The following is a 12475-nucleotide window of genomic DNA, read 5'->3' as shown; positions in this document are numbered from 1 at the left end:
GGACCCGTACCCCAGTGAGAGTCAGCACCTTCAGGAGAGGAGGGGACCCGTACCCCAGTGAGAGACAGCACCTTCAGGAGAGGAGGGGACCCGTACCCCAGTGAGAGTCAGCACCTTCAGGAGAGGAGGGGACCCGTACCCCAGTGAGAGTCAGCACCTTCAGGAGAGGAGTGGACCCGTACCCCAGTGAGAGTCAGCACCTTCAGGAGAGGAGGGGACCTGTACCTCAGTGAGAGTCAGCACCTTCAGGAGAGGAGGGGACCCGTGCCCCAGTGAGAGTCAGCACCTTCAGGAGAGGAGGGGCCCCATACCCCAGTGAGAGTCAGCACCTTCAGGAGAGGAGGCGACCCGTACCCCGGATTGAAAGGTTTGTGTCTCGGCTGTTTACTGTGCTTACCTTTTGTTGGGCCTTCGCCTCACTGTCGGTTTTGCTCCGTTGCTGTAACATCTTCTCGACGTTCTGGAGTCCGCCTCTTATGGCTGCGATCCTGCCGCTGAGCCGCTGACTCCGTGTGTTCTGGGAACCCAGTGCTCGCACCTGATACGGTAAGACAAAAAAAGATTTGAGACTTGGTTATTTTTCAGCCTTGTTCCAGGTTCCACCACCTGTTCTCCTGACACTCTCTGAGACTCGATTCCATGGCTCCCCGGCATCCTAAGCCAGCTGGCCAATGTCCACGTCTCAGCCCAATGCGTGTCAGCTGGATATTTGACCTTGGATGGCATCATGCCCAAGCCTGATCACAGCAACATCTGACACTGGGTTCACTGGACTGTGATCTGGGACAGGAATGTTGTCTGGTTTCTTCCCGCTCCCCCCGCCCATGGACATTGAAGCTAACTGTAGTGCCCCAATTAGTGTCCTGACCGGTATCTGCTAACTGAGCACAGACTGGGGATCAGGTTATGCATTTGTGGAGGGCTAACAAGGCAAAGGAATACTGAGTCAGCAGAGAGTGCTGTGAGTTTGGGTAAGTGTGAGAGTTCTTTAATTGTTATTTCTCTTTAAATCATTCTTGATAAGATTACTTAAGCAGTTTAAGTAAAGGGGAAAAGTTAAATATTTGGGATTCTGTTGGTTTAAGAAGAGTAAAACAAGGTTACACTGCAGTAGAGTAAATTGGCACAGCAGGCAGTGGAAACCAGTTTTCTAGCCAATCAGCAGGGGTGACTCATTTGGCTGTAAACAACCAAACAGTATAAAAAGACCAGTCCTAGTGCGAGCAAGCAGAGTGCAAGTCAGCAGAGAGTGCTGTGAGTTAGGGTAAGTGGGGTGTTAGGTGCTCTTTTCAAACTTTAACTCTGTGGGTTGTAGTTAATAAGGCCTTTCTGGTGCAGAGTGACTGTTGGTAAACCATTTAACTGGTGTAATTAGAGGGATTGATTTAATTTAAATCCAATTAATTAAAGGGGCTACTAGCATCTAAAATCGGGCAGAGGGTGTCCATAACTAACAATAAAAAATTTAATTAATTACATAGAATGGAGCAGGTGATGTGTTACTGTTGCGAGATGTGGGAGCCGGTGGACCCCATTCAGGCTCACGGTGATTACGTCTGTGACAAGTGTCTGCTGCTACAGGAACTCCAGCTCCGTGTTGATGAGCTGGAGTCTGAGCTTCAGACACTGCGACACATCAGGGAGGGGGAGAAGTACCTGGACTCTGTGTATCAGGAGGTGGTCACACCTATGAAGTTAATCAATTCAGATGTAGCCCATGGTCAGGGACAGGACGGTGTGACTACGAGTGAGGCAGGTACGGGGATCCCGGAGGTAGAGCTGGAGGAGCCGCAGCGCTTGCTCTTGTCCAACAGGTTCGAGGTTCTTACTCCCTGTGGGGACAGGAGCAGGGACTGCAGGGAGGATGAGCAACCTGGCCACAGCACCGTTGAACGGGGGGCCATTCAAGAGGGGGGAGTAAATAGAAATGTTGTAGTGGTAGGGGATAGTATTATTAGGGGGATAGATAGAGTTCTCTGCAGCTGAGAGCGAGAGTCCCGAAGGCTGTGTTGCCTACCCGGTGCCAGGGTTAAGGACATCTCCTCTGGGCTGGAAAGAAACTTGCAGTGGGAGGGGGTGGATCCAGTTGTCGTGGTCCATGTTGGTACAAACGACGTAGATAGGACTAGGAAGCCGGTTCTGTTAAAGGAGTATGAGCAGCTAGGGGTCAAATTAAAAAACAGAACCTCAAGGGTAATAATCTCTGGATTATTACCTGAGCCACGAGCGAATTTGGCTAGGACAAATAAAATTAGAGAGTTAAATGCGTGGCTCAAAGACTGGTGTGGGAGAAATGGGTTTTGCTTCCTGGGACACTGGCACCAGTACTGGGGCAGGAGGGAGCTGTTCCGTTGGGACGGGCTTCACTTGGCCAGTGCTGGGACTAGAGTCCTGGCGGATCATATAACTGGGGCTGTAGAGAGGGCTTTAAACTAACTAGTCGGGGGGAGGTGCCTAGAGAGCAAATAATAAAAATGACAACAGAGAAGGTCATAGACTTAGGTAGCAGTGGGGAAATTAAAAACCAGAGCGTGTCAGGAAGGGGCAGAAGGTATGGAGTAAAAGGTAAAGTAATAAAAAGGGCAAAAGCAGGAACTAAGTGTCACAAAACATCTTTGAAAGTTCTCTATCTGAATGCACGTAGCATTCGTAACAAAATAGACGAGTTAATGGCACAAATAACTACATATGGGTATGATCTTGTGGCCATTACAGAAACATGGCTGCAGGGTGACAATGCCTGGGAATTAAACATACCAGGTTATTTAACGATCAGGAAGGACAGGCAGGAAGGAAGGGGAGGTGGGGTGGCTATGTTAGTAAAGGAAGGAATCACTGTAATACAGAGAAATGATATTGGGTCAAAAGATCAGGATAATGAAACAGTTTGGATGGAGATAAGGAATAATAAGGGGAAAAAAACACTAGTGGGCGTAGTCTATATGCCTCCGAACAGTTGCAATTCTGTTGGACGGAGTATCAATCAAGAAATAGTTGAGGCTTGTAATAAGGGAACATCTATAATTATGGGGGATTTTAACTATCATATTAATTGGACAAATCAAATTGGGCAGGGCTGCCTTGAGGATGAGTTCATTGAGTGTATTAGGGATGGGTTTCTTGAGCAGTATGTAACTGAACCGACCAGGGGACAAGCAACCTTAGATCTGGTCCTGTGTAACGAGACAGGATTAATTAAAAATGTCCTAGTAAAGGATCCCCTTGGAATGAGTGACCATAACATGGTTGAATTCCATATTCAATTAGAGGGTGAGAAGGTTGGATCTCAAACAAGCGTGCTAAGCTTGAATAAAGGAGACTATGAAGGTATGAGAGCGGAATTGAGTAGTGGATTGGGAAAATAGATTAAAGGGTAAGACGATACATGATCAGTGGTGTACATTTAAGGAGTTATTTTACAACTTCCAAAAAATATATATTCCACTGAGAAGAAAAGGGTGTAAAAGAAAAGACAGCCATCCGTGGCTAAGTAAAGAAATTAAGGATAGTATTCGACTAAAAACAAGGGCATATAAGGTAGCCAAATCTAGTGGGAGGATAGAGGATTGGGAAAACTTTATAAGACAGCAAAAAATAACAAAAAGATTGATTAAGAAAGGGAAGATAGATTATGAAAGTAAATTAGCAAAAAATATAAAAACAGATAGTAAGAGTTTTTATAGTTATATAAAAAGAAAAAGGGTGGCTAAAGTAAATGTTGGTCCCTTAGAGGATGAGACCGGGAAATTAATGGTGGTAAATATGGAGATGGCAAAAACACTGAATGAATATTTTGTATCAGTCTTTACATTAGAAGACACTAAGAATATCCCAACACTGGACAAACAGGGGGCTATCGGGGGGGAGGAGCTAAACACGATCAAAATCACTAAGGAAGTGGTACTCGGTAAAATAATGGGACTCAAGGCGGATAAATCACCTGGACCTGATGGCTTACATCCTAGGGTCTTGAGGGAAGTGGCGGTAGGGATTGTGGATGCATTAGTAATAATTTTCCAAAACTCCCTGGACTCGGCAAAGGTCCCGGCAGACTGGAAAACTGCTAATGTAACACCCTTATTTAAAAAGGGCAGTAGACAGAAGGCTGGAAACTATAGACTGGTTAGCCTAACATCTGTGGTAGGTAAAATTTTGGAGTCCATTATTAAGGAGACAGTAACAGGACATTTGGATAATCATAATTTAATAGGACAAAGTCAGCATGGTTTTATGAAGGGGAAGTCATGTTTGACAAATTTGCTGGAGTTCTTTGAGGAAGTAACATATAGGGTGGATAAAGGGGAACCAGTGGACGTAGTGTATTTAGACTTCCAAAAGGCATTTGACAAGGTGCCACACAAGATTATTGCTTAAGATAAAACATCACGGGATTGGGGGTAATATTCTGGCATGGATAGAGGATTGGCTATCTAACAGAAGGCAGAGAGTTGGGATAAATGGTTCATTCTCAGACTGGCAATCAGTAACTAGTGGTGTTCCGCAGGGGTCAGTGCTGGGTCCCCAACTCTTTACAATCTATATTAACGATTTGGAGGAGGGGACCGAGTGTAACATATCAAAGTTTGCAGATGATACTAAGATGGGAGGGAAAGTAGTGAGTGAGGAGGATATAAAAAACCTGCAAGGGGACATAGACAGGCTAAGTAAGTGGGCAGAGATTTGGCAGATGGAATACAATACTGGAAAGTGTGAGGTTATGCACTTTGGCAGGAAAAATCGTAGAGCAAGTTATTATCTTAATGGCAAGAAACTGGAAAGTACTGAAGTACAAAGGAATGTGGGGGTCCTGGTGCACAAAACTCAAAAGGTTAGTATGCAGGTGCAGCAAGTGATTAAGAAGGCCAATGGAATGTTGGCTTTCATTGCTAGGGGGATAGAATATAAAAATAGGGAGGTATTGCTTCAGTTGTACAAGGTATTGGTGAGACTGCACCTGGAATACTGCATACAGTTTTGGTGTCCATACTTAAGAAAAGGCATACTTGCTCTCGAGTCCGTACAAAGAAAGTTCACTTTGTTAATCCCGGGGATGAGGGGATGGACATATGAGGAGAGGTTGAGTAGATTGGGACTCTACTCATTGGAGTTCAGAAGAATGAGAGGCGATCTTATTGAAACATATAAGATTGTGAAGGGGTTGGATCGGGTGGATGCGGGGAAGATGTTCCTGATGATGGGTGAAACTAGAACTAGGGGGCATAGTCTTAGAATAAGGGGCTGCTCTTTCAAAACTGAGATGAGGAGGAACTACTTCACTCAGGGTGGTAGGTCCATGGAATATGCTGCCCCAAAAAGCTGTAGAAGCTACATCATTACATAAATTTAAAACAGAAATAGACAGTTTCCTAGAAGTAAAGGGAATTAAGGGTTACGGGGAGCGGGCAGGAATTTGGACATGAGTCTAGGTTTGGATCGGACATGGCCCTGTGGGTAGCGGAGCGGGCCCAGGGGCCGTGTAGCCTGATCCTGCTCCTATTTCGTGTGTCTAATTCTGTTAGATTCAGGAGATGGTTCTGTGATAGTAGATTGGCGGTTAGGATCAGATCAGCCATGATCTTATTAAATGGCGGAGCAGGCTCGAGGGGCCGATTGGCCTTCTCCTGCTCCTATTTCTTATGTTCTTATGTTCTTAATGGTAGAATACTGAGAAGTGTAGAGGAACAGGGACCTTGGAGAGCATGTCTACAGATCCCTGAAGGTAGCAGGACAGGTAGATAAGGTGGTTAAGAAGGCATAAGGGATACTTGCCTTTATTAGCTGACACATAGAATATAAGAGCAGGGAGGTGATGCTTGAACTGTATAAAACACTAGTTAGGCCACAGCTAGCCTGTACTGCGTACAGTTCTGGTCACCACATTACAGGAAGGATGTGATTGCACTAGAGAGGGTACAGAGGAGATTTACGAGGATGTTGCCGGGAGTAGAGAATCTTAGCTATGAGGAAAGATTGGAGAGGCTGGGGTTGTTTTCTTTGGAACAGAGAAGGCTGAGGGGAGATTTAATTGAGGTGTATAAAATTATGAGGGGCCAAGATAGAGTGGATAGGAAGGACCTATTTCCCTTAGCAGAGAGGTCAATAACCAGGGGGCAGAGATTTAAAGTAATTGGTCAGAGGTTAAGAGGGGAGTTGAGGAGAAATGCTTTCACCCAGAGGGTGGTGGGGGTCTGGAACTCACTGCCTGAAAGGGTGGTAGAGGCAGAAACCCTCATCGCATTTAAAAAGTACTTGGATATGCACTGGAAGTGCCGTAACCTATAGAGCTACGGACCAAGAGCTGGAAAGTGGGATTAGGCTGGAGAGCTCTTTTTCGGCCGGCACAGACACGATGGGCCGAATGGTCTCCTTCTGTGTTGTAAATTTCGATGATTCTGTGAGAACTGGTCCTTCCTGCTCAAATCAGTTCAGCAACCCAGAACAGTGCAGTTATCGGCTCTAACTATGAAAGGGATCTCATAGATGCAAACATTTTAAATTGTGCAATGGTAAGATGTCAGCCATCTCTCAGTGGTAGCACTTGCCTGGTTGAGTGCAGCTCCAACAAGACTCAAGAAGCTCGACATCATTCAGGACAAAGCAGCCCGTTTGATTGGCACCCCATCCACCACCTTAAACATTCACTCCTTCCAACACCGGTGCACTGTGGCTGCAGTGTGTACCATCTACAAGATGCACTGCAGCAACTCGCCAAGGCTTCTTCAGCAGCACCTCCCAAACCCGCAACCCCTTCCACCTAGAAGGACAAGGGCAGCAGGCGCATGGGAACACCACCACCTCCAAGTTCCCCTCCAAGTCACACACCATCCTGACTTAGAAGTATATCGCCGATCCTTCATCGTCGCTGGGTCAAAATCCTGGAACTCCCTCCCTAACAGCACTGTGGGAGTACCTTCACCACACGGACTGCAGCGGTTCAAGAAGGTGGCTCACCACCACCTTCTCGAGGGCAATTAGGGATGGGCAATAAATGCTGGTCTTGACAGCGGCGCCCACATCCCAAGCTTTAAGGAAAAAATCTTGCCTCTGAGTCAGAAGGTCAAGTCCCACTCAAAAGACTTGAACACATAATCCAGGCTGACACTCCAGTGCAAAACATCAAGCAACATCATTAAAACAGATTATCTGGTCATTTATTTCATTGCTGTTTGTGGGAGCTTGCTGTGCGCAGATTGGCTACCGTGTTACCTACATTACAACACTGACTACACTTCAAAAGTAGGCCATTGGCTGTAAAGCGCTTTGGGACGTCCTGAGGTGGTGAAAGGCGCTATAGAAATGCAAGTTCTTTATCTCTTTAAAGCCTCACCTTCTCTTCCATGTCTCCGAGCACTCTGCTGGTCTCCTGGATACGAGTGGCGATTTCTGCGGGGATGGTGGTGTATCGCTCCGAGTACCTGTTCTGCATCCGGCCACTGATCTCCGCCATCTCCTGTCGCCGGGCACTCACTGCGCCTCGGAGTCCCTGCGGGCGACATGAAGAAGTCAGTCTGGAAGTCCGCACAGGAGCCAGGGCTGCGTCGCCCAGAGCGACAACTCTAGGACCTCGCAGGAGTCTCATGACACCGCAACCGGGAGCTGGCCCCGGGAGAGTCATAGAAACATACAGCGCAGGAGGCCATTCGGCCCATCGTGCCTCTGCTGGCTCTGTGAAAGAGCTCTCCAATTAGTCCCACTCCCCCTGCTCTTTCCCCAGAGACCTGCAAATCTTCCACTGTTCAAGTATTTCTCCAATTCCCTCTTGAAAGTTACAATTGAATCTGCTTCCACCGCCCTTTCAGGCAGCGCATTCCAGATCACAAAAACTTGCTGCGTAAAAATATCTCTCCACTTCTCCCTCTGGTTCTTTTGCCATTTATTTTAAATCGGTGTCCTCTGGTTACCAACCCTCCTGCCACTGGTATCAGTTTCTCTGTATTTATTCTATCAAAACCATTCATGATTTTGAATTGAATTTGAAGATAAAGGCAGCAGGATAAACAAAAATAAAAGAGCTTGATTGAAATGCACAAGGCAGCTCCTCCACCTTGTCGATCCATTCAAAGCACCGACCCTCAATGGTACAGGACTCCTGCTCACACCCCACTTCACCTCAACCGCACAAAGCAGCACATTCAGCTCCTCTCTAATCCGGAATCACGAGCTCGGCTGCACGAAAAGGAATCAATCTTCAATCTCAGGACCATCCATTTCCAAACGTAAGCTGCCCCAGGGACCAATTACAAGAGACTGCCAATTCTGCAGTGCATCATATCAGCGAGCCACCAGGGAAATGGAGGGATCAGTAATCGTTCCGCAGCTTGTAACTCTATATATACACCCCCCGAACCCCTCGATTAGATTCCAGTCTGTAACTCACTCCCGGGTATCTGTTATTCTATATATAAACCCCCCGAACCCCTCGATTAGATTCCAGTCTGTAACTCACTCCCGGGTATCTGTTATTCTATATATAAACCCCCCGAACCCCTCGATTAGATTCCAGTCTGTAACTCACTCCCGGGTATCTGTTATTCTATATATAAACCCCCCGAACCCCTCGATTAGATTCCAGTCTGTAACTCACTCCCAGGTATCTGTTATTCTATATATAAACCCCCCGAACCCCTCGATTAGATTCCAGCCTGTAACTCACTCCCGGGTATCTGTTATTCTATATATAAACCCCCCGAACCCCTCGATTAGATTCCAGCCTGTAACTCACTCCCGGGTATCTGTTATTCTATATATAAACCCCCCGAACCCCTCGATTAGATTCCAGTCTGTAACTCACTCCCGGGTATCTGTTATTCTATATATAAACCCCCCGAACCCCTCGATTAGATTCCAGCCTGTAACTCACTCCCGGGTATCTGTTATTCTATATATAAACCCCCCGAACCCCTCGATTAGATTCCAGTCTGTAACTCACTCCCGGGTATCTGTTATTCTATATATAAACCCCCCGAACCCCTCGATTAGATTCCAGCCTGTAACTCACTCCCGGGTATCTGTTATTCTATATATAAACCCCCCGAACCCCTCAATTAGATCCCAGCCTGTAACTCACTCCCGGGTATCTGTTATTCTATATATAAACCCCCCGAACCCCTCAATTAGATTCCAGTCTGTAACTCACTCCCGGGTATCTGTTATTCTATGTATAAACCCCCCGAACCCCTCAATTAGATTCCAGTCTGTAACTCACTCCCGGGTATCTGTTATTCTATATATACACCCTCCGAACCCCTCGATTAGATTCCAGTCTGTAACTCACTCCCGGGTAACTGTTATTCTATATATAAACCCTCCCGAACCCTTCGATTAGATTCCAGCCTGTAACTCACTCCCGGGTATGTTATTCTATATATACACCGTCCGAGCACCTCAATTAGATCCCAGCCTGTAACTCACTCCCGGGTATCTGTTATTCTATATATACATCCTCCGAACCCCTCAATTAGATCCCAGCCTGTAACTCACTCCCGGGTATCTGTTATTCTATATATAAACCCCCCGAACCCTTCGATTAGATTCCAGTCTGTAACTCACTCTCGGGTAGCTGTTATGCTATATATAACCCCCCCCCGAACCCCTCGATTAGATTCCAGCCTGTAACTCACTCCCGGGTATCTGTTATTCTATATATAAACCTCCCGAACCCCTCGATTAGATTCCAGCCTGTAATCTAATTTGGCTGCAAACAAACAGTATAAAAAGACCAATGTTAGTGCAAGCAGCACGGAGTGCTAGCAGCAGAGAGTGCCTTTTGAGAGTTTGGGTAAGTGAAAGAGTTAGGGTAAGTAGGGTGTGAGGTGCTGTTTTTGTTTTGCTTTTGTCTTGTTTTTCCTGCCAGTCTCAGGATTAGCACACATCGCGGAGGCGGAGCAGCGAGGCGAGGCCCAGTCGAGACAGCCGGGAGCAGCAGAGGGTGTCGAGTCGGAGCAGCAAGGTGAGGCAGGCTCCACAGGCAACATTCCAAAGGGAGGTCAGAATTCAAAAGTGACATCACAGCCAAGCTGGTAGGTGATTGGCTGGTTAGTGAGTACTTTTCCTTCCCTTTTAAACCTTTATAAGTTGGTAAGTTCAATTAAATAGAGGTGTGATATTCAACATCTAGAATCGGGGCAGAGGGTATTTAAAAATAATAATAATAAATTTAATTAATTACATAGAATGGCAGAGCAGGTGATATGTTACTGCTGCAATATGTTGGAGCTGGTGGACACCATTGATGCTCACGGTGATCACATTTGCAGTAAGTGTTGGCTGCTCGAGGAACTCCAGCTCCGTGTTGATGAGCTGGAGTACGAGCTGCAAACACTGCGACACATCAGGGAGGGGGAGAGTTACCTGGACTCTGTGTTCCAGGAAGTAGTCACACCAATTAGATTAACTAATTCAGATGTATTCCGTGGTCAGGGACAGGAGGATGTGACTATGAGTGAGGCAGGTACGGGGATCCAGGAGGTAGTGTTGGAGGAGCCGCAGCCCTTGCTCTTGTCCAACAGGTTCGAGGCTCTTACTCCCTGTGAGGGCAGGAACAGGGACTGCAGGGAGGATGAGCAACCTGGCCACAGCACCGTGGAACGAGGGGCCATTCAAGTGGGGGGAGTAAAAAGAAATGTTGTAGTGGTAGGGGATAGTATCATTAGGGGGATAGATAGGGTTCTTCAGCCGAGAGCGAGAGTCCCGAAGGCTGTGTTGCCTGCCCGGTGCCAGGGTTAAGGACATCCCTTCTGGGCTGGAGAGAAACTTGGAGTGGGAGGGGGAGGATCCAGTTGTCGTGGTCCATGTTGGTACCAACGACATAGATAGGACAAGGAAAGAGGTTCTGCTGAGGGAGTATGAGCAGCTAGGGGCCAAATTAAAAAGCAGAACCACAAGGGTAATAATCTCTGGATTACTACCCGAGCCACGAGCAAATTTGGCTAGGGTAAATAAAATTAGAGAGTTAAATGCGTGGCTCAAAGACTGGTGTGGGAGAAATGGGTTTTGCTTCTTGGGACACTGGCATCAGTACTGGGACGGGAGAGAGCTGTTCCGTTGGGACGGACTTCACTTGGCCAGTGCTGGGACTTGAATCCTGGCGAATCGAATAACTAGGGCTGTAAAGAGGGCTTTAAACTAATTAGTGGGGGGGCGGTTTCAAGAGAGCGAAAAATAAAAATGTCAGCGGAGAAGGCAATAGAGCAAGGTAGCAGTGGGGGAATTAAAAACCAGAGCGTGTCAGGAAGGGACAGAATGTATAAAGATAAAGGTAGAGTAGTAAAGGGGGTAAAAGCAGGAATAAATTGTCACAAAACATATTTTAAAGTTCTTTATCTGAATGCACGCAGCATTCGTAACAAAATAGACGAGTTGACGGTACAAATAACTACACATGAGTATGATCTGGTGGCCATTACAGAAACATGGCTGCAAGGTTGCCATGACTGGGAACTAAACATAATGGGGTATTTGACAATTAGGAAGGACAGACAGGAAGGAAAGGGAGGTGGCGTGGCTATGTTAATAAAGGATGGAATCACTGCAATAGTGAGAAATGATATTGGGTCAAAGGATCAGGATAGTGAAACAGTTTGGGTGGAGATAAGGAATAATAAGGGGAAAAAGTCACTAGTGGGCGTAGTCTATAGACCTCCTAACAGTTGCAACTCTGTTGGTCGGAGTATAAATCAGGAAATAGTTGGGGCTTGTAATAAGGGAACATCTATAATCATGGGGGATTTTAACTTTCATATTGACTGGACAAATCAAATTGGGCAGGGCAGCCTTGAGGAAGAGTTCATAGAGTGCATTAGGGACAGGTTCCTTGAGCAGTATGTAACTGAACCAACCAGGCGCCAGGCAATCTTAGATCTGGTCCTGTGTAATGAGACAGGATTAATAAAAAATGTCCTAGTAAAGGATCCCCTTGGAATGAGTGACCATAACATGGTTGAATTCCAAATTCAGTTGGAGGGTGAGAGAGTTGGATCTCAAACCAGCGTACTAAGCTTAAATAAAGGAGACTATGAAGGTATGAGAGCAGAGTTGACTAAAGTGGATTGGGAAAATAGATTAAAGTGTAAGATGGTACATGAGCAGTGGTGTACATTCAAGGAGATATTTCACAACTTTCAAGAAAAATATATTCCAGTGAGGAAAAAGGAGCGTAAAAGAAAAGACAGACATCCGTGGCTAAGTAAAGTAATAAAGGATAGTATCTGACTGAAAACAAGGGCATATAAAGTAGCCAAATCTAGTGGGAGGATAGATGATTGGGAAGCATTTAAAAGCCAGCAAAGAATAACTAAAATATTAATTAAGAAAGGGAAGATAGATTATGAAAGTAAACTAGCAAAAAATATAAAAACAGATAGCAAGAGTTTCTACAGTTATATAAAAAGAAAAAGGGTGGCTAAAGTGAATGTTGGTCCCTTAGAGGACGAGACCGGGAAGTTAGTGGTGGGGAACATGGAGATGGCAACAACAC

The 12475-nt window shown here is 46.1% G+C and overlaps 1 protein-coding gene across 1 annotated transcript in view; it reads right to left on the bottom strand.

The window, feature by feature from the left end:
* LOC147109011 (uncharacterized) overlaps window positions 1–12475 on the bottom strand; it is a 552618-nt gene that overhangs the window by 326478 nt on the left and 213665 nt on the right. The window contains exons 32-33 of the mRNA XM_086002569.1: window positions 7328–7483; window positions 398–538 (exon numbers count right to left, since the gene is read on the bottom strand). Coding sequence (XP_085858695.1) covers window positions 398–538; window positions 7328–7483 — 297 coding nt within the window. The remainder of the gene's footprint in view (window positions 1–397; window positions 539–7327; window positions 7484–12475) is intronic.

This window comes from Somniosus microcephalus, chromosome 12, assembly GCF_052327205.1.
Source record: "Somniosus microcephalus isolate GS21.2 chromosome 12, FLI_Smic_1.0, whole genome shotgun sequence".
NCBI classification, from domain to species: Eukaryota; Metazoa; Chordata; class Chondrichthyes; order Squaliformes; family Somniosidae; genus Somniosus; species Somniosus microcephalus.
Note: the sequence above shows the minus strand (reverse complement) of the source record. Positions and strands in the feature narration are given on the sequence as shown.